Source organism: Bos grunniens, chromosome 29 (genome assembly GCF_055505025.1).
Source record: "Bos grunniens cultivar Pamir isolate PY7600 chromosome 29, Bosgru_T2T1.0, whole genome shotgun sequence".
Classification (NCBI taxonomy): domain Eukaryota; kingdom Metazoa; phylum Chordata; class Mammalia; order Artiodactyla; family Bovidae; genus Bos; species Bos grunniens.
Window position 1 is genome coordinate 2,042,213 of NC_141193.1, and position 20,830 is coordinate 2,063,042.

At 64.3% G+C, this 20,830-nt stretch overlaps 1 protein-coding gene across 11 annotated transcripts in view; it reads left to right on the plus strand.

The window, feature by feature from the left end:
* The first annotated feature begins 928 nt into the window (after window positions 1-928).
* The window catches only part of KCNQ1 (potassium voltage-gated channel subfamily Q member 1), a 380,089-nt gene continuing 360,187 nt past the window's right edge, over window positions 929-20,830 (plus strand). For all 11 annotated transcript variants that reach the window (XR_015157617.1, XR_015157618.1, XM_086383879.1 and 8 more), the window contains exon 1: window positions 929-1,394. Coding sequence is in view for 9 of the 11 variants with exons in the window: in XM_086383879.1 (XP_086240005.1) it covers window positions 1,024-1,394 (371 nt within the window). In the remaining 2 variants the exon portion in view is untranslated. The remainder of the gene's footprint in view (window positions 1,395-20,830) is intronic.

Consider the following 20,830-nt stretch of genomic DNA (forward strand, 5'->3'; position numbering starts at 1 on the left):
GTGGTGGGCAGTTATTCCTCTGCCTGGGGCAACGTCCTAACAGAGGACAGTTTTTTTCTGCTTGACATCCTTTCTCCATCCTGACGCCAGTCAACGTGCAGGGATTGAAATGCCAGCGCTGGGTAGGGGACTTGAGTTCTTCTGATCCACCTGGACACCACCACCACTCAGAGGAGACAGGGCACCACAGCAGCCCTGTCCAGAGGGTGAGGAGGACCAGAAAGCGGTTCTCCAAGGCCTCTCCCCTGACCTGCCCAGGCAGCCCTGCGCAGCGGTGCCTGCAGGAACTCCCGCATCCTCCCGGGCACAGGGCGTCCCAGCGGCCGGATGCTGACCCACGAGGGCCCGGATGCTCCCGACTGGCCTCCAGAGTTCACTGTTCCTGTGGGCACTGACCGGACTGCGTTTTCTGCCAGCAGCGTGCGTTGGGGCGCCCGGGGGGGCCCATATAGTTCACGGGGCCTTGCCGCCATCCTCCCGGCGCGCCCCTCCCCACCCCTACCCTCTGTGGAGGGACTCAGAGCCGGTGAAGAGGATGTCTGCGCCCTACCCCGTCCCCCTGCCCAAGCAGTTCGCGGTCCCGGCACCCTGCGGACCCCAAGCCTCCCTTGCTGGCTTATGTATGTGCTTCGTGCAGGCGGCGCAGGTGGGCTTGGCGTTTGCGAGGAGCACGTGGGCGCAGGCGGGCGGAGAAGCGAGGAGCGCGGGATGGGGCGGACCGAGCAGGTGGGGAGGGCGGGCCGAGCAGGTGAACGCAGCAGGTGAACGCTGCAGGGGCGGACGAACAGGTGGGAGCAGACGGAGCGGGGCCCACCGGGCGGGCTGGGGTGCCCGGGTGCGCACAGGTTGGTGAGGGGCGGGGCGTCCGGCCTGGGGCGGGGCTCGCCAACCCCCGGACCGGCCCCTGGCAGCCGGCCCCGCCCCCCACGCCCGGCCGGCGGACAGCTGCCCCGGCGGGGCTGGCAGCAGCGGTCCCCCGCACTGCGCCCGGGCGCCCGCCTTCGCCGCAGCTCCTGCCTGGCCATGGCCGCGGCCACCTCCCCTCCTAGGGCGGAGAGGAAGCGCTGGGGCGGCGGCCGCCTGCCGGGAGCCCGGCGGGGCAGCGCGGGCCTGGCCAAGAAGTGCCCCTTCTCGCTGGAGCTGGCCGAGGGCAGCCCGGCAGGCAGCGCGCTCTACGCGCCCATCGCCCCGCCTGGCGCCCCGGGCCCCGTGTCCCCCGCCGCGCCCCCCGCCGCCGCCGACCTTGGTCCGCGGCCGCGCGTGAGCCTGGACCCGCGCGTCTCCATCTACAGCGCGCGCCGCCCGCTACTCGCCCGCACTCACATCCAGGGCCGCGTCTACAACTTCCTCGAGCGCCCCACCGGCTGGAAGTGCTTCGTCTACCACTTCGCTGTGTGAGTATCGCCGCCGGCCGGCACGGGGAAGGGCTTTCCGCGGGGCTGGGGAGGGCGCGCGGGCAGCGAAATCCCTGTGCCACCTGCTGCCAGAGGGACCTTGCTAGAGTGCGGCTTAGACCCGCCGGGAGGGAAGGGAAGGGTTAATGGGAAAGACAGAAACAGCAGGGAGCCTGTCAGGTGAAGAAGTTCAGGGCCTTGTGGGTCTGACCCTGCGCGGGTGGGGAGCTCCCCGCTGGCGCTGCCCGGGCATGTGTGTGGGTGGGGGAGCCAGCTGGGAGCAGTGCCCGTGCCCAGGGCTCTTCTGCTGGGCCCCGCAGGGCTGGCCCAGGTGTTAATCCTTCCGAGAGAGCACGTATGCAGGGGAGAGAACTCTGGGGAGCTGAGAAATAAGAGGAGACAGGGTCCCGGTGCCCCCCAACAGGGGTGGTCTCCCCGGCCAGCAGAGCAGGGCTTTCGCAGGCGGTGGCCGGCCTTGTGCTGTGGCCGAGGCATCAGTATGGCTGAGAGGGGTGCCCATGGCCCCACGTGACCCTGACCTGACTCCTAGAAATCTGGGTTGAGGCAGAGGGGCCTGGAGGGGTCAGGTCTGGGACGAGAGGAGAGAGAGGGCCCCTGACTCTGCTGGTTGCTGGTGGATCGGAGGAAGCTGTGCGCGGGCCAGAGCTGGGCCCTATTGGCGGCACCTGGGCCTACTCCCGCCTGGCCCAGCCTGGTCGGTGGCCTCTCCGTGTGGTGCCGGCCTCAGAGCCTGGGCTTGACATTCGTGGGCTGCTCTGGGGGCTGCCCAGAGGGACCTCCCCCGATCTCCCATCGGTCGAGGCGGGTGCTTGGCCCTCCCACTTGGCTGGCCTGGGGCTGGGAGACCCCTGGCTGCAGGGTGCCCAGGGCTGTCCCTGGAACCCCGGGGAGCAGAGGGGTGGCCATGGAGCAGGGTGTCGGTGGGCGTGGCGAGGTGGGGGGGCACAGCCTGCATCCCTCACCTTCTCCCCTCCGAGCTCAGAGGGTACTAGGGGTGCGGGTGGGGTGGCCCTTCCAGAGCAGCAGGGCCGGGCCTGGAGACAGTGTCCTCAGAGGCACAGAGGGGCCACAGTCCTCCAGCCTTTTCCCCACCCGCCTTTCCCGCCCCCCGTGGGGGCGGAGGGGGCCTCGCCGTGGCCATGGCTATCTGCAGAGAAGGTGGCCTTGCCCTTGGCTGCAGCAGCAGAGGCTTTCTTGGGGTTTGGGGGATGTGTGTGTGCACTGGCCCCGGGGGACCGCACCCCGTCTGATGCTGGCTATGTGAGCACCCTGCCAACAGCAGGCTCGTGGGAGCTTCTGTGCACCGCCGTCAGCTGCTGGGCCCCAGGATCCCTGAGGTGCCCACCGTGGGGGAGCCCACAGCTGGTCCCAAAGCAGACCCTGCCCAGCTGCCTCTCTGGCCGGGACCCTGCGTGCCAGCGCCAGGCACAGATGGGAGGACCAGGCAGAGCACCACTTAGGGGTCAGCAGTGCCCCCACATCCCCTGAGGGCTGCTGAGTGAGGGGCCTGCAGACACGCCACCGGTTCGCGTCCTGGGGTCACATGCCCAGGGGCACTCGCCTCGCCCCGGCTCCCTGGAGGCCACGGTGCCTTGTGGAGGAAGAGGGCCCGCCGCACCCCAGAGGAAGTCACTGCTTGCGCTCGTGTTTTCTTCCTGATGCCGATTGTTTAGCTCTCGGAAGTTTGCTCAGCTCGGTCTGCCTTGCCCAGCCTCCCCAGGAGCTGTAGGGCCGGGGTGGCTTCTGCGGACTGTGGTGGCCTCTGGGGACAGTGGCCCAGCGGCTTCCCCATGTGGGGAAGAGGAGCTGGGGAGGCGAGGCCGTGCGGGTGGCCTGGTGACCTTGGGCCAGTCTTTTCCTGCTTGTGTCCCTGTCCGTAAGAGGCGGGTGCAGCCCCCCATGCAGGGTGGGGCTGCAGGTGGACCCTGGCTGGCCGGGGAACGTGGCTTCCCTGGAGCCTGGGAAGGTGTCCTCTCATTTCTAGGAGATTGGCGAAAGCCACGGGACACTCTCTGAATTGGCCAGTCTCTCGAGGGCACCTGGCTTCAAGCTGGGGTGGCAGGGGCAGCCTGGGCTGAGTGGCCAGAGGCTGATTACAGCCCCTAGAAGAGGGGTGGATGGTACCCGCTGCAGCTCTGGCAGGGTCCAAGACAGTAGCAGAGAGAGAGCTCTGTCCTTGGTGAGGCTGACTGTGAAAGGGGCAGGATGGTTGTTACGACCCAGGCCGAGCTGGATTTCCGGCCCAGGAAGGATGAGCCTGGCCTTGAAGGGCTGGGGCCCAGGCGGGTGTGAGAGCCGCTGTCCACGGCCCCGCAGGGCTGGGCACGCTGTCCCAGGCGCAGCTGGGGAAAGAGGCCAGGATATCCTGTCCCCATCCTGGTCGGGGAACCCCTGCTCCGGCCAAAAAGAGAGCAGCCCTTCCTGTGTGCACCCGGCCTGCCCCGTCTGCCGGGGTCAGGGGGCAGGAGGCCACTGCCCGGGCACTGCCCCTGCCCGCCTGGCCTTCCTGCCCACTGCCCCCAGTCCTGGTCTGAGGCTCTTCACTGTGGGGCGGTGTCTACTCTAGTTCAGGGCATGGCGGGGGCCTTGGCCTCTCTGCTCATGGGCCTTGGGGAGGCTGTCTGGTTGGGGGGGGGCGCCTACACTGGAGGCAGGCCCAGGGGTCCTGTAGCAGCTGGTCCCACCACTGACCCGGGCCCCTGCCTCCAACTGTGGAAGGCTGGGTGGACAGGGCCCCCAGGTTCCTCGTCCCTCCTGCCAGGTCAGGAGCCCCCGGAACCGCTCCTCACTTCTTCGCCCTCTCCCCTCCTCATCTCTCCCCGACACCCCTTCCCCCGAACCCCACCTCTTGGGAGCTACAGGGTGACACAGGCAGATGCCTGCCTCCTCCTGGCTGCCCCCACTGCCAGCCAGGGAGAAACCCCCTGCCTCAGTTTCCCCAAGTCCCCTCCACCTGCACCCTGCTGGTGGGGAGAAGCTTGGACACTGCGGGGGAGTCTTGGGGGGGTTGTGATGGGGCGCCTGGGAGTGCATCCTGTCCCATCCCTGCCCTCCCGCCACCCTGCCCTTCCCAGGTTCCCAACCACTTCCCGGCGGTTTGGGCGGCACCTTCACAGCGGGCGTTAATCATTGATGGCGCTGGCAGCTGGCCTGGCTGTTTGCTGGGCAGAGCCCGCCCGCCCTTCGGAAAGTGGAGGCCAGTTGCTGAGTGTATGCCCCACTCCCCGGCCCCTGGTGCCACTCACCCCAGGCTCAAGTCAGGGCCTTACAGGCCTGGAAGGGGAGCCAGTAGGGGAGGGCAGAGGTGGTCAGGCTCCCTGGTCTCCCCACCGGGCCCTTTAGGACGCCCCGAGGCTTTCCTCGTGGCTCAGAGGGTAAAGAATCTGCCTGCAATGCAGGCGACTTGGGTTCGATCCCTGGGTCGGGAAGATCCCCTGGAGAAGAGAATGGCAGCCCACTCCAGTATTCTTGCCTGGAGCATCCCATGGACAGAGGAGCCTGGCGGGCCACAGCCCACGGGGTCGCATAGAGTTGGACACGACTGAGTGACTCACACTAACGACTTTCCGCTAACTATTCCTCGGCCCCCAACACCCTGGGAAGCTGGGGGGGTTCCTTCTACTTCTCCCCACGTCACGTCCTCCGGGACCTGGACCCTGGTCTCCCTCTCGCTGTCTGGAGACCCCACACTGCCACCCCAGACCCATCCAAGTGTTTCTGGACCCACTGCCCTCTGCATGTCCAGCGTCTCGTCCTGGCCTGGCGTTAGCTGGGGAGCCCCCTGTGTCCCTCATACCAGGGCCACCAGCAGGGGAGGAGGGCTCCTAGGAGACAGAGTGGGAGGGGAGGGACGGTCTGGGAGGCTGGAGCCCCTGAGCTGGAAGGCGCACCAGTGCACGCCGAGGGTCTGGGGCCAGGGGGGCGGCCTGGTGCAGGACACAGGGCTGGCTGGGCACTCGGCCCCTGGCAGGGCCCAGGCTTCATGCCCCGTGCTGCCCCGTGGCTGGGCCACCCCGAGTCCCCACCCGCTCCTCTGTGGCAGGCTTGGTGTGTGCTGGCACCTTTGGGCAGGGCTGCTCAGGTGGGAGGGAATGCTTGCCCGTGCCTGGCGCTGAACCATCAGCTGCCCAGGGACTTGGTGCCCATGGCCCCAGCCTGTGCCCGGGGCTGGAGGGGCAGGAGGGGTGCGTTAGCACTCAGCGCCTGTGCCTGGGGAGTTGCCTACAGCAGGTTTCGTGGAGCTGGGGTGGGGTTTGAACCAGAGAAGACAGATGCGGGAGCAGCCAAGGTGGGCCTGGGGCGCTGCACCCCCCACCCGCCCGGGGTCCAGGCTCCACCTGGGGTGTCCAGCTCCCATGCCCTGGCTTCTAGAGGTGCAGCAGCTTGCAGTCCTCTTGCAGAAGCCGGTTCTCAGGCTGACTCTTCAGTGTGAACGGGGCTCAGCAGACCAGCAGGCCCTGGGGACGCTGCTAGAAACCAGGGGTGTCCGTGGTCAGGGGCCTAGGTCCTGGTTCCCACCAGCTCTGGGTGCTGGGCGCCGGGTGGGGAGGTGCTCCTGACAGGGGCCAAGCACGCCCACCTCCTGGTCTGGTCCAGGGACCTGGGCAAGCTCTTCTCAAACCGCGTTCTGAGTCAACTCTCAGCTCATGTGGCATCTCTCGTGGCTCCTGCCCCCGGTGAGATGGCCCGCTGGGACGGTGTCACACGCGGCCCCCGTGAGGTAGAGATGGTGTCCATGGGTGTGGTCATGCCGGGAGATGCCACAGACGCGCACGTGTGCAGGTGCCTGGGCTCCACTGCGGGGAGAGTGAGGGCCAGCTCCACCACCTGACCTTTCACCTCGGGCGTCGAGGCTCTGGGTCTGGATAGGGGGCCTGGCAGGGCCAGCTTCCTCCCCGGGGAGGCACCTTGGAGCAAGGGGCAGAGCATGGAGGTGGCCTGGGGTCCTAGGCAGGTCAGGTGGCTGCAGTCTGTCTCGAGGGCAGGGAGGGCCAGGGCTCTCCCTCCCACAGTCCCCCGGGTGCTGTGACCACCCCAGACCTCACAGAAGGTAGGGGTGCAGTTGGCAAGGTGTGGGGCCCAGCTCTGCTGCAGGTGGAATGACCGCTGTGACTCCAGGTGACCTGAGCCCCAGGGGCCGTTTTTACACGCGGCTTCTGACCACGTGATGGCACTTGGCCCCGCCATGGTTTGCCTTCTGGCTGGTCCAGGTGACCCTGGGCCCCTTCTCTGAGCCCCGTGGGCACTGGCTGGGGTGCAGGTGCTGGGGCAGAGGGGCATCCTGGCTCTCCCTGGGCCCTGGAGGAAGGTGGACAGGGATGGGCCTGTGCCCTGTGCAAATCCAGGCCCACAGAGGGGAGGGGACAGGCCCGTGGTCACACAGCTGGTGTGCCCAAGGCTGCCTGACTCCAAAGCCTGAAGCTCATCCTGCCCAGGATCTGGGCAGGCCTGGTGAGGCCCTGGGTGGGGGTCATAATGCTGACCCTGGGGTGGTGTGGGCCTGTGAGGGGTGGGTGCCACCATCTGTTGGAGGAAGAGAGGAGAAAAGGAAGCTATATCTGGAGCACAGGCCGGGCCTTCCCAGACGTGCCAGCCTGACTGGGCCCTGGCTGTCCACTCTGGGGGCTGCCACCCTGTGGGTGGGGGCCTGGCCTTCGGAGGCCTTTGATGGGCTGTTTTAGGTCTCTGCCCTAAAGCCCTGCTGCCCAGAACCAGAGGCTGAGCCTCAGCTCGGAGGCCTCCCCCTCCAGGAAGCCTCCCCATGTTGTGCCAGGCAGAGCCATGCCATCTCTCACAGCCACCCTGTTCCATGGTGCTCAGAGCCCCCAGTGGCTCAGCCACTCCGGAGCTGGTGGGGCATTAGTGTGTGCTGTTCTCAGTGCCCCTGGGCATTGAAGGGTCCGAGTGGGTGGGCAGGGCCACTGGAAGCCGTCTCGATGCACAGCCTGCACCCAGCAGGGGTAGGTGCTGGGGGCAGGGTCACGTGGTGTCCGGCCCAGGAGCCCTGTGGCCCGGCCGTGGCGGTCAGCCCGCTGCCCGGCAGCCCTGAGCCCCACAGGCGGGCGGGCCTGATGACACTGGCTGTGGGTATTTTTATCCAGCGACATTCCTGAGCTGGGGAGGCGGGTGAGCTCAGAGAGTGATGGGCAGGCACCCCGGGACCCTCCTGGGCCTGTGGGAGAGTCCTGCAGGCCCCCAAGTGTTCGTGGGGGTTCCTTTCTCCTGGAATGCCTCCACTCTCACAGCAGCCCTTTCTGGGTGGGAGCCGATCCTCGCTGCCCGAGTGAAAAGCCTGCAAGGGGAGTGTGTCCCAAGGAGGGGCCGGAGCCCCCGTGGGTGTGTGGTCCCTGCCTGAGAAGGGATGCCTGGCCCAGGGAGGCAGCGTGTCGGTGTCTGTGGTGGGCTCTGGGCACAGGGAGAACCAGCTGCGGTCCCAGGCGCTCCGTGGGGATGTTGGCTCCACCCATCAGAGGGGGACTCTCCCAGCAGCCCCCTGACCTGCACACGCTGTGGCCACCTCACAGGGGCTGCGGTGGCTGACCCTGGGCCCGCCCTGCCCACTCTGGGCCTTGGGCTTGGTCTCTGCTCACCTTCTCTGCTCAGTGACTCGTGATGGGGAAACTGAGGCCGGGCTGCTTGGCTCAGCCACCCCAGAAAGCTGCTCTACTTCTGCCTGATCTCTTCCGACACTGAGGTTCCCCGCGTCACGCCTGGTGTGCGCGTGGGCACCCGCCCCTTCTGGCCTGTACCCCCACTCTTCAGAGGTCCCCCTGGCCACATCCAGGAAGTGCCTGATGGCCGCCCCCTTCTGACCTCCCATAGTACCGGTCTCACGCCTGCCTCTTGTCCCGGGCATGCTCCTGGCCTCCCCTGCCCATCGGGTGTTCACCAGGAACCAGGGGCTGTGGGCTTCCCCTCTGTTTCTCTCAGGGGTGGGCCCCCTTCTCTCCTTCTTCTGAAAAGCATGCCCTGGGACAGTCCCTCCATATCCTCCTGCCAGATTTGCGCTGAGCACTGCAAAGATCTAGAGGAAGTCAGGAAAATGAACCAGAGTCCCCGCCCTGCCCCTGAGTCCCTCCAGCCTTGGAACACTTCTCCGTATGGAGATGCCCAGCCATGCCAGGAGCCCACTTCACCACACGCCGCCCCCCGGTCTGGGCCAGGGGCCCCTCCTCAACTGCCAGGCCGGCCCTGCTGAGAAGGGCCCGCAGGAGGAGCCCTGACCCAGAGGTGCCCCACCTGTCATGGGGAGAAGTTGAGGGTTCCCAGGGCACCCAGGGGAGTGCCACATGGTGCCTGAGCAGCCCTGCGACCACGTGCTTGGGATGCGTCATCCCGATGGGCCACGTGGCCTGGATTTCTGCTCCAAGACATCCCCAGCTGGTCTCTCTCAGAAGTCACATCCACGTTCCTGGCTGGGAGGCTCACAATGTAATAAAACAAAGCTTGGGTAGTAAAAGCAGTGTGGTACTGGCATGCGGACAAGCCATAAAACAGAGTAAAGAAAATCCACGTGTGGACCCAGCCGCGCATGGAAATTTAGCCAGAGCTGTAGGCAGCACTTCCAGCCAACGCGGTTTTCAGTGGTTGACGCACCGGGAGGAGCAGGTGAGGGTGGGCCGGCTTCTCTCGCTGCACCCTGGGGTGGCTCCCAAGTGGTCAGAGGACCACTCGAGCACCAGGAGGAGGCTCGGGGACCCTCCGCAGCCGGAGGGTGAGGGTGGGGTCGCTTCTCTGTGGCTCAAAGCCAGCGCATTAGGAAAGCATTAGGGTGGGAGGGAAATGGCGTTTGTGCGCAGCACCAGCTCATGAGACGTAAAGAGAGTGATGGAGACCAAGGAAGGATCGCAATACAGCCACAGGGCTAGTGTCTCTAAGACAGAGAACCTTTCTAAAACAGAGGAGGAAAAGCCCAGTGGCCCCAAGGAGATGAGCGAGAGATGTGAGTGGAGAGAGCTCGTGGGCAAAGCAGCCGGCGGGGCAGTTCCTTAGATGTGTGAGAAGGTCAGAGACGCAGAGGTGGGGCTTCGCGGGCCCCCTGGGCTGGCGGAAATGCGGACGTCGCCCTCAGCTGGTAGCAGCCGAGGCAGGGAAGAGGCACCCCTGCGGCTGGAGGGCCTGCAGGACGGTAGACTCCGTGCGGAGCGGGCTTTGGCATTTGGCTGCACCTGGCGCGAGCGTGCTTGCCCGTACTCCGGGCCCAGAAGTCCCGCTTCCGGGGACCTGTCTTGAAGATACTGCCCCCTTCTCCCCCGGCCCCGCCAAAACCAAAGTACATGTGCACAGGGCTGATTAAATTTTTAAATTGTTTGGAATCTGGATTTTTGGCTGTGCTGGTCTTCATGCTGTTGCACAGGCTTTTCTCTAGTTGTGGCGAGTAGGGGCTACTCTGTAGCTGTGGTCGGCGGGTGTCTCTCGTTGGGGAGCATGGACACTAGGGAGCCCTGACTTCAGCAGTTGCGGCCCCTGGGGCTCCAGAGCACAGACTCATAGGCTGCTCTGCGGCCTATGGAATCCTCACCGCCTAGGAATCGAACTCATGTCTCCTGCATTGGCAGGCGGATTCTTTACCACCGAGCCACCAGAGAAGCCCAAGGCTGACTGCTAAAGCATTGTTTCTAATAGCAGAAGATGGGGAACTCAAGTGCCTACCATAGGAGGCAGCTTGGACTCACGGCCTGCAGAGTGTTGTGGAGGTGTGCCAGAGGGACAACGCAGTCTCCACATGCTCTAACGGAGGGACTACCAGGAAATGTTTTTTATTTAGATTTTTTTTTAACGGAAATTTTTATTTTTTGGCCACACTGTGTGCCATGCGGGATCTTAGCTCCCCGACCAGGGATCAAACCCGTGTCCCTGGCATTGGCACGTGGATTCTCAACCACTGGACCGTCAGGGTAGTCTGGTCAGGAAATATTTTTACGTGAAAAAAACCCCACACAGGCAGTGGATAAAAATATAGTAAGCTGCTGCTCCTCTAATAGAAGGGGGCACTGATAAATACTCTATATTGAGCTTCCCTTGTGGCTCAGCTGGTAAAGAATCTACCTGCAATTTTATATTAAGAACCTAAAGTAGTGGAAGGATTAAACCCTCTGGGCAGGGGGTACGTAACAGAACCTAAATGTTTCTAAGGATAATTTGATGGTTTTATGGGCTTGACTTTGGAACCTTATAAATAGTTCCCATAATTTTAAATATAAAAGCAACCCCCGATCTCCCAAATCCCTAAATAAATCTTAACTAGAAAAAGAAGTCCCTCAAAACATAAATGACCCTAAGCTTCACTGACGGGGTGGAATGATTCCCAGAAAAGGTCTTATTTCAGATGACCTGTTGCCAGTGGGTTGTCTGCTCAGGACGAGCAGAGCTGAGTGTGGGCACACGTGCTGTTGTGATGGTGTCACGGCTGTGACGGTATTTGTTTTGTTATTCTAAGTGCCTTGTGCGGGAATCGTGGGGTGAGGCTGCCGAGGAATTCTGCTGGTGTCTCTGAGAGCTGGGACGTTGAGCGCAGAAAAGAGCTGCAGATGCTGTTCAGCCGCTCGGTCGCGTCTGACTCTTTGCCAGCCCATGGACTGCAGCGCGCCAGGCTTCCCTGTCCTCCACTGTCTCCTGGAGTCTGCTCAGACTCATGTCCATTGAGTCGGTGATGCCATGCGACCACCTCATCCTCTGTCGTCCCCGTCTCCTCCTGCCCTCAATCTTTCCCAGCCTCAGGGTCTTTGCCAGTGAGTCAGCTCTTTTCCTCAGGTGGCCAAATCCTAAAAGATGATGCTGTGAAAGTGCTGCACTCAATATGCCCACAAACTTGGAAAACTCAGCAATGGCCACAGGACTGGAAAAGGTCAGTTTTCATTCCAGTCCCAAAGAAGGGCGATGCCAGAGAATGCTCACACTACTGTGCCACTGCGCTCAGCTCACAAGCTAGCAAGGTAATGCTCACAGTTTTTCAAGCCAGGCTTCGAGGGTGCATGAAATGAGGACTTCCAGAGGGGACGCGTGTATCCTTGTGGCTGATTCACGCTGTTGTATGGCAGGAACCAAGGCAACACTGTAAAGCAGTCATCCTCCAGTTAAAACAACAACAACAAAACGCTTCTTCGTTTACAGGAAAGGGCTAGACAGAAAGACGGACCTGTAGCTCTGAGCATCCCTGGGCCCCGGTTTGTGGTCCCAGGTTCCCTTTCCCTGGAGGGACACCAGGGGTCCTGGGGAAACATCCACGTGCAGGGTTAGGGTCGGGGACACATCAGGTGAGCCCGGAACATCGCCCCACGAGGGAAATCAGGCATCCTGTCAGGGCGCCGGGGGCCCCGTCTCGGGATTTGGAGTCAACTCGAGGACATGCCTGTTGGCTACATCGCAACAAGTCCAGAGTAAACCCCCCAATGGAGTGGGCCTCATGAGGAGCTTCAGCCCCAGGCTGCTCCCCAGCGTCGTCGCGATGCATGCCTTCGGGCCACGGTGTCCCTGGCCCACAGCCCGGCCAGCCTGTTGTCTCACCCACACAGTCCGAGCGGTTCCTTCCCTTCCCAGGTGGGGTCAGGCACTCAGGGGACATAGCGGGTGTGGAGCAGCGGGCCTGGTCAGACCCAGCGCCCTGACTCGTCGAGGCCCCTCCGCCGGAAGGTGGGGGCCAGAGGAGACAGGAGGCCCATCTCGGAGGGGGAGATCCATCTCGGATAGGGAGGTCCATCTCGGAGGCGCCCTTGCGCCCAGGCACGGGGCTCCTGGTTTCTTGTTTGGGGTCCTTGTCATCCATGCACAGGGAGCCTTCACATCAGTCTTGTCTGCTGGTGGGCTGAGGCCCTGCGCCCCTTCCTGGGGATGGGGTCCTGCTGTGGGAAGGAGCCCCGTGCCCCCGCGGTGCTTCCTGAGTCTCAGGAGTTTGAGGCCTGTAGTTGCTGTGGAATAAGGGGGAGGGTCTGAGATCCCCGGGCCAGTACAGGGCACAGCTTGGAGTAAGTGTCCCCAAGGGATGGGCGAGTGGATGGGTGGACAGACAAATGTAGAGATGGATGCATGGACAGATGTAGGGATGGATGTTGGATGGACAGGTGGAATGATGGATGGATGAATGGATGTAGGTGTGGATGATGGACAGACAAACGTAGGGATGGATGGTAGATGGATGGATGGAATGTAGGACTGGATGGGTGGACAGATGGATGTAGAGTTGGATGTTGGATGGACAGATGGACGGATGGACAGATGGATGGATGTGGGTGTGGATGGGGGACAGATAGATGTAGAGTGGGATGTTGGATGGACAGGCGGATGGATGGACGTGCGGGTGGATGGGTGGACAGGTGGCCGGATGACTCCACAAGGTTCCAGCACCCACTGGGTGTACTGGTCACCTGCTGTCCTGAGAGGGTCTACAGGCAGTGTGACTTTGGCCAGACTCGTCCCCGGGGTGGTTGGGGTGGATCGGCTGTCCGGGGACAACCTAGTTGAGCCCACAACCTAGAAAAGTTGCGGAAAGTCCTTGGTGGGGGAGACCAGTCCCGCCGTCCTGCCGGGGTCCCCAGGCCTGTCTTCGGGAGGGCTGTCCTTGCGGGCGTCACTTGGGAAGCCACGGGAGCGATCCGTGGACGTGCGGGCGGATCTGCACACTGTCCCCAGGCTGCCTGCCACGGTGGGTGATGTGGACGTGAGCCTGCTGGCCGGCGGGGCCAGTGCCTGCACTGCATCTGTGGCGTTGAGTCTGGACGCGCTCCCTCCCTCCGACTGTCTTGTCCGGCTGCCCCACAGGCTCCAGCGAGGGCTCCGTTTCTGGAACGTGCTGCCTCAGGCGCCGTGGAAGCCTCGTGCAGTGGCAGCCCTCGCAGCGTCCCCGCGTCCCCTGGAGACCCCACGGCACTGGGCATGGCTGTTCTGTGCTTGCTTCCCGCCCACCTCTCGTGTGCCCTGGGGTGCGGAAGGGAAGGGTGACCCCACAAAGAATCAAACCACTCGGGGAGGCCTGGCAGGGGCAAGGGGCCTGGGGGCACGGGAGGGCAGAGTTCCAGCTTCAGTCGAGCGAGTCCAGCAGCTGTGTGGGGGCCTAGGTGAGGGTCCTGGCGTGTTTGAGACCCTTGGGTTGCTGAGTGGGGGGGTGAAGGGAGTGAGGTGGATCCCAGGAGGCCCCAGCTTGCCTGATCCTGGTGGGAGCCCCACCCCATGGCTCTGCTCCTGGCCTGTCCCTGACCTGTGTGTACCTGGGGGCCACTGGTGACCCCCTGTGTCCCTGGAGAGGCCTGCCCTCCACCCCCCGTCCCCAGGCTGAGGATGAAACAGGAAGTGGGTGAGAAGCCGCCGGGGGTGGAGGCTGCTCTCTGCCCTCCCTCATCTGGCCCCCTTGGTTGAGGCCCAAAGTCCCGCAGGCAGCTCAGCGGGGGTGTGGGCACCTCACTCCTGGGCACTTCCCAGGCAGCGCTGGAATGTTCTGGCTGCCCTTGCCACGAGGGGGACGGGCGGGGCCGGGGGCTCTGTAGGCCTCGCTGGCCTCATCCCCAGGACAGGCCCCCCCTCCGCGCTCTTATCAAGGTCTCTGGCAGGCCGCCTGCCACCGCCAAGTCACGCCGCCCTGGGTGTCCGCGGGCCTCCTCGGTGGGGGTAGGGTGGCAGGCGGTCACCTGGGGAGGGCTCCCTGTGCCCCCCTGGGGTGTCTCGGCACTCGCTCAGGGAGCTCGGAGACCACAGGGCCAAGGTCTGACCCGGGTTTGGAGGACTCGAGGCTCTAAGCAGTGGCCTCCCAGCTTCCTGAGACCCCAGGATGCTTCTTAGGAGGGGGTCAGCCCAGAAGCGGCTGGCCAGGCCCCTGGCTACACCGGCCACTCCAGGGTCCATGCCCCTGGGGCCGGCTCCCCAGGAAGTGCTCGGCAAACCCATCACAGGGAAGGTGGAAGCAGCACCCGGGGGCTCCTTGTTGGGTGTGGGGCTTGGTTTGCTGCCAGGGGACCCGGATGAAGGACTGTGTCTGCAGTGAGGCAGAGCGCGGTCAGCAGGGGTGCCGGGGGGCGCATGCGGCCTGGACCGGCTGTGACCATGGCATACGGCGGGTCCCGGCGTCACAGGGCCCAAAACGCACAGTTGAGCAGATGGGGTGGCCCGGAAGTGGACGCTGAGGGGCTCCTGGTGGTCGCCCCCGGGTGTGGGTTTTGGGTTGCAATTTTTAAACTTCTGCTTCTCTGAATTTTCCACTTTGAAAATACTGGTTTTTTCAAAAATCATTGTAAAGGGTTGTCTTTACAAACATCAGCAGCCCGCAGGCCCTCGCAGGGTCCTGGGGCCCCTCACCCTGCCAGTGGCCGGGAATCCCGAGGGGGTTGAGCATGATGTGGGGTTGGGAGGGCAGCGAGGCGTCCGTGCCCGCCGGCATCCGGACGCTGCCTCCGGGTTGGGCTGGGACAGGCCTGGGCCCCCGGCCCTCCTCTTAGGGAGAGTTGGGGGCAGGGACTGCAGGGAGTGGGCAGGGCTGCCATGTAGGGGACCCCAGCCTCTCTCAGGGTCATGACTGCACTGTCCGCTCGGGTCCTTCTCGGCCCAGCTCTGGGGCGGTCCTGCCCAAAGACAAAAGGAGCCGGCTGATGGCGGGAGGAAGCCCCCCAGAGGCCTCAGCCCTGGGGCAGGAAGGGCACCCCAGGATCCAGACAGCAGGCTCCCGGGGCTCATAGGGTCTGCGAGCAGTCAGCTCTGTGAAGGACAGGTCTGGCTACAAGTGCTTGTTCATAGTAACAGCTAAAGGTTCTCTGAGCGGCTTTGCTCTTTCAGGCCTCTGTACGGTCTTTCTCCAGGCTGTTCATCGTTTCCTTGTTTTTCTTCTTTATCAGAGAAGCCTGATTTCTATTTTAGCTGCAACGACACTGACCCCTGTGCCCAGCCTGGGGGCCGGGCTGCCCATCCAGGAGGGAGGCTGGGGCCCTGCCTGCAGCTGCGGCCCTTGGGGTGGCTCCCTGGGCCAGCGGCCAGCTGCCCTCTGCCCGGCCAGGTGGCCCGAGACCTCTGACTCCTCCACGGCCAGGCTTGTCTTGGGGTCCGAGCTGGAGGAGCTCACGCCCACCAGGGTGGGGGGCAGCTAATGGCCCCGCGGCCTGTCAAGTGGGTAGAGGCCCCGAGGGGACAGACACGTGCCCAGGTCCCATCAGAGTGGGTGGCAGGGCTGCGTCGACCCCCTCCCGGGACGGTCCCTGGCTCCCTGAGTTGCTGCTGGCCTCTTGCTCTGGGCTGGCTCAGCCCAGGGCTTGTGCCCTGGTGGTGGGGGACAGTGGCCTGGGGGCCTTCTGGGTGTCCCAGGGGTCATGAGGGGCCACTTTGCCTGCTGGTGGCTGGAGCAGGTGCCCTGCCTCCTGGGTGTTCCCAAGGTGTCTGGGCCTGAGTTGAGGATGCAGGTCCCGGGCCCAGCCCACCATAGGTGGGCTGGCTTGGTGCTCTGCCCCCCACCATCATGCCACATTGCGGGACTCCGGCCAGGAGCATCTGGGCCGGGGCTTTGCAGGAGTGGCCCGGGTGGTCCTGCAGCCTGATGCTTGCTTCCATGGACGGGCGTGTGTGGCCGGCCCGAGCCTGGCCCATTTGCTCACCTGCCTGCCTCACCCCTGGGAGCAGGAAGGTCATCCTCGGCTTGGCAGGCCTGGTGGGAGCTGAGCCTCCCCGGTGGTTCTGGATCTGGGTGGTTCCTGGTGGCACCTGCCCAGCTGGTAACACGACTCGCCCTTCCTCGGGGAGCTGGGTGACCGCCTTGGCATGGCCTCCCGGGGTGGGGGCTGGGCACAAGGGCACTGCACCCCAAGGCCTTGACCAGGGGACTTGGGTGAAGCCTCTGCTCAGGACGTGTTGATGATGAGGGTGGACAGTGACCGCCCTGTGGCTGGGGGAGCGAGTAGGAGAAGGGGCCGCCTTGGCTGAGCTCCGGCCTGGACAGATGGGTGTCAGTGGGGCAGACCCTGGGCTTCCTCTCCAGAGGGCGGGCCTGGCCCCTCTGTGTCCGCACCGTCCCCGTTGCATCTCCCACTTTGCAGGAACAGGGTGGGGCCTTGCAGAGTGAGGGTCCAGGAGGCGCTGTCCTCAGAGGGGTGAGGGGCTGGCAGTGTTCCTGTCCCCTGGGCGTGTCCCGAAGTGGGAGTCAGGGTGGCATCACAGACCTCTGCCCCGCCTCGGGGCTTGGCCTCTGGTGTCAGCCTTGCCCCGGGGAACATGATCCTGGAGGCCAGAAGGCCCTGTGCGGAGCTCGCTGCTGGCTGGCCCTCCCCGTGGTAGCCAGGCTGCAGGAATGCTGGCCGGTGTCGTGAGGGTGGGCACTGCTAGGCGGGCATGGAGAGACAGTGCTCCCGTCTGCAGGGTGGTGTGGGGCGGGCAGGCTCTGTGCCCCAGCCCTGGACGTGTCTGGCGTGATGGTGGCTTCATGCAAGGCCTCGGCCGTCTCATCGGCACCGGGGATCGTGAGAGCTTTCGGTTTATAGCGTAGGCGCCCCCGCCTGCCCCAGTGCTCCTGGCGTTTTAATCTGGATCATTCCTGGGGCGGTGAGGGGGGCATCCTGTGCTCTCTGGGGCAGCAGCACCCCTGGCCTCGGCACCCACCGGACACCAGTGGCGTCTGCGCCCAAGTTGTGCCGGTGAAGGCATCGCCGGGTGTCACGGAGGGCAGGCTGCGGGTTAGAGCCCGTGCTCGCGAAGGGTTGAGGAGGTCAGCACCCGGCGGGCCTGGAGGGCAGCGGGCAGGTGGATGCTGTGGGCAGCCCCCCAGGTTCAGGGGCACCATCGTGGGGAGAGGGTGAAGGTCTTCCTGAAGGGTGGGCCCCGTCCACAGTCCACTGAGCCAGTGGGCGTGTCCCCGGCTCCCGGAGGCCCCAGGGTCAGTGCCTTCTGGGGGTGGCACAGACCCCAGAGAGGACCTCGGTGCTGATGAGAGCAGAGCTGGGAAGAGATGGGGCCGCCCGGGGGGTCATCGCCCATGGGGACAGCCAGCCACAGCGATGCGGTCTCAGCGTGGTGTCCAACCCAGGGACATACCTCCAAGCCAGGCCCGAGGACATCCGGCATGACCACGGCGTAATTGCTGGATGTCCTCGGGCCCGTTGGGGTGGGGTCTGTGCCCTCAGGCGGAGGCCCACGAGTGACCCCAGCCCTGGGGGTCTCAGGCTTCAGGCACCCCCGCCCGCCGGGTGCCCGCATGAACCCTGAGCCTGGGCTTCCGGCAGCCCCTCCACCTCGCTGCCCTGGGCCTGCAGTTCCGTGTGACCTGGGTCCAGCTCAGCTGAGGCCACGCCCCTCGCCCCCGCCAGCCACTCCCCTGGGGGGCTGGCCTGTGTCCCGGCAGTGCCCAGCGGGCAAGTGAGCCCCCGAGGACCTGGCCTGCTGCCCTGTCCCTTCTGCTCCGCTGTGCCCTTTGCCCCTGAGCAGCCTGGATGCCGTGGCCCACCTGTGCCTTCTGCAGCCACTTCCCAGGGCCCCAGCGGGGCTCCAGGTCACGGCAGGTCGGGGGTGGTGGCCGCAGGCCTCTGCTTGCCCTGTCCTGTCCGTCCACTGCTCAAGGGGCACCCCGTGGGCCTGCCCCACACCTTCCCAGGGCCAGTTGGCTGGCAGTCCTGGGCACAGCCAGCTGATATGGTCAGGGGTCTTCCCAGGCCGTGGGAGCCCATGTGTGCTGTAGAGGACCCCGGGGTGGGGGCCAGAGGGAGGTGCTCCCAGAGAGGTCAGGAGGCGAGAGGGGCCGGGCTGTGGCTGGGCAGCTGGGCAGGGCTGTGGCCCCTTGAGCTTACACCCTGCCCCCGAGTGGCTCCTGGGCTGAGGCTGAGCTGTGGACGCCCTCGGGTCTGGTGGGAGGTGGGTGCTGACTCTGTCCCGTCCCCTCATTCATGGAGGGGTGGGGTGGGGAGAATGGGGCACTGTCCCCTGGCCTGCAGGGCACGTGGTGTGGCTGGAGGGCCAGCTGAGGGCAGACACTGTGTCAGGAAGTGGCCTTGCAGAGGCCATTGAGATGACATCGGGGTGCAGGGGCCCCGGGGGGGCGGTCTTGGGGCCCAGGGCAGGCCTGCTCCTGCCAGGCTTACTGCCAGTGTGCCTGCCATGGGCCCTTTCTCAGAACACTTTTTCTAGAACAGCTTTGCGCATGTATGAGGTCACTTCAGTCCTGTCTGACTCTGCGACCCCATGGACCGTAGCCCGCCAGGCTCCTTGGTCCATGGTATTCTCCAGGCAAGAATACTGGAGTGGGTCGCCATGCCCTCTCCTCCAGGGGATCTTCCTGACCCAGGGGTCAAACCCGGGTCTCTTACGTCTCCTGCATTGGCAGGCGGGTCTTCACCACTGGCGCCGCCTGGGAAGCCCTCGGAACAGCTTAGTGAGATACAACTGACATCCAGTCAACTGCTTTAGGGCACTGGGTTGGCCCCAAAGTTCAGGTTTTTCTGTTACTCTTGAATTCTTCGGCCAACCCAGTACGCAGCCTGACCCGTTTTGACATATGTAGAGCTCGTGAAACCGCCGTCAGCTTGCGGGCGTGTCCGTCAACCCCCCAAAGTGTCGTCGTGTCCCTGGGGAGCCCTCCGTCTCGCCCTGCCCCCTGCCCCCTGGCCCCCACCTGTCTGCTTCCGGTCCCCACAGGTCGGTCTGTGCTTGCTGGCGTTTTCAGAGTGGGGGGCCCTGCACTGAGCACTCTGCCTCGCTCAGCACCCCCGGAGCTTCATCCTGGGCGCTGCCCACCCCTCACAGTGGGGCAACAGCTATCCACAGTGGGGCCACTTGGGCCCCCACTCGCCTGGCACCGGGCGTCTGGGTTGTCTCCAGATGTGGGCAGTTACAAGGACAGCTGGTGTTGAAAGGTTGGGAAGGGTGTGTTGCTTGTTTTCTTACTGGTGACTTCAGGGTTCTCCTGCACGTTCTGCACAGGTTGTGCCCGCTTTGTGGTGTCATCCAAAGAGGAAAAGCCTTTGATGCTGGTGGAGAAGGACGCCCCTGTCCTTCTGTGGACTGTGGCTCCAGTGCTTTGTGTAAGAACCTCTGCCTGACCTGAGGCCCAAAGGTTTTCTGTTTTCTTCTAGAAGCTGTGTTGTTGTTGAGTTGCTAAGCTGGGTCTGACTCTTTGCGACCCCACAGACTGCAGCACGTCAGGCTCCGCTGTCCGTCACTGTCTCCTGGAGTTTGCTCAGATTCGTGTCCATTGAGTCGTTGATGCCACCCAACCATCTCATCCTCTGTCGTCCCCTTCTCCTCCTGCCTTCAATCTCTCCCAGCATCAGGGTCTTTTCCAATGAGTCAGCTCTTTGCATCAGGTGGCCAAAGTATTGGAGCTTCAGCATCAGTCCTTCCGATGACTGTTCAGGGTTGATTTCCTTTAGGATGGACTGGTTGATCTCCTCGCAGCCCAGGGACTCTCGAGAAGTTGTGTAGTTGATGGTGCTGGGTTTCGGTTGGGTCTGTTTGAGTCCGTTTCTGCATCAGACCGGAGCTGTGATGGAGGCTCCCTCCTGCCCGTGGGCTCACTGCCGTCTGAGCTCCGTGTGGAGGGCCCCCCTCTGCTCCCCACCGTGTCCGCCCCCCGCCCAGCTGTCCTCAGTACTGGCCCCTGATTCTGGAGCCTCTGGCGGTAAGGAAGCTTGGCTCACACCTGTCCACCTGCTGGAGCCCAAAGGCAGGCACCACAGCCCCCATCTCACTCCACACGAGTCCTGGATGGGGTAGGCCCGGTGGTCCCCATTCCCAGATGTGGTTCTGAGTGTGGCAGCATCTCAGCCTTGTGTGTGTGTGTGCAGGTGTGCATGTACTTGTGTGTTTACACATGTGTGGGTATGTAGGCGCGTGTGACGTGTGTGGGTGTGTGCACATATATGGAGCCTGTGCCGGGGTGATGCGGGAAGCATGCGGTGCCCCCTGAGGGTGGCCTGTGCATCTCAGGGTGGGGGCCTTGCCCGCGGGGGGCCGATGAGAGCCAGGGCCTGGGGTCCGGCAGAGCAGTGGAGCGGGGTTGTGCTGAGAGCTTTGAGTCCCCACTGATGTGAGCACGTGGGTGGGCAGCCAGCGGGTGGGGCGCTGCTTGCTGACGTGGTTCCTGCCTGCACTTGAACTTGCCCCTCTCCTGTCTGGGGTGCGGGCGGCCATCCCTGCCCCCTTGACTGAGGAGTGGACATGGTGGCCCTGTGAGCGTGGCCAGGTTCCGTGCTGTCTGCAGGGGCCTTGGGAGAACACCCCAACCGGGGCCTCCAGGGGGTGTTCACAGCTCTGGACCTCAGGGCTCCCGACTCCAGGTCCCAGATGGGCAGGGAGAGGGGGACTCTTGGTGGGGGGGTAGGGGTAAACGTCACTCAGGGAAGGAGCCTGCCCCCTGCCCTTGAGTCTTGGCCCCCAGGTGTGCGGCACCTTCCGGGCAGAGCGGGACACGGGGTCCCACCCACCTTAGGCCCCACCTCCCACTCTGGCCCTGGAGACCCCCA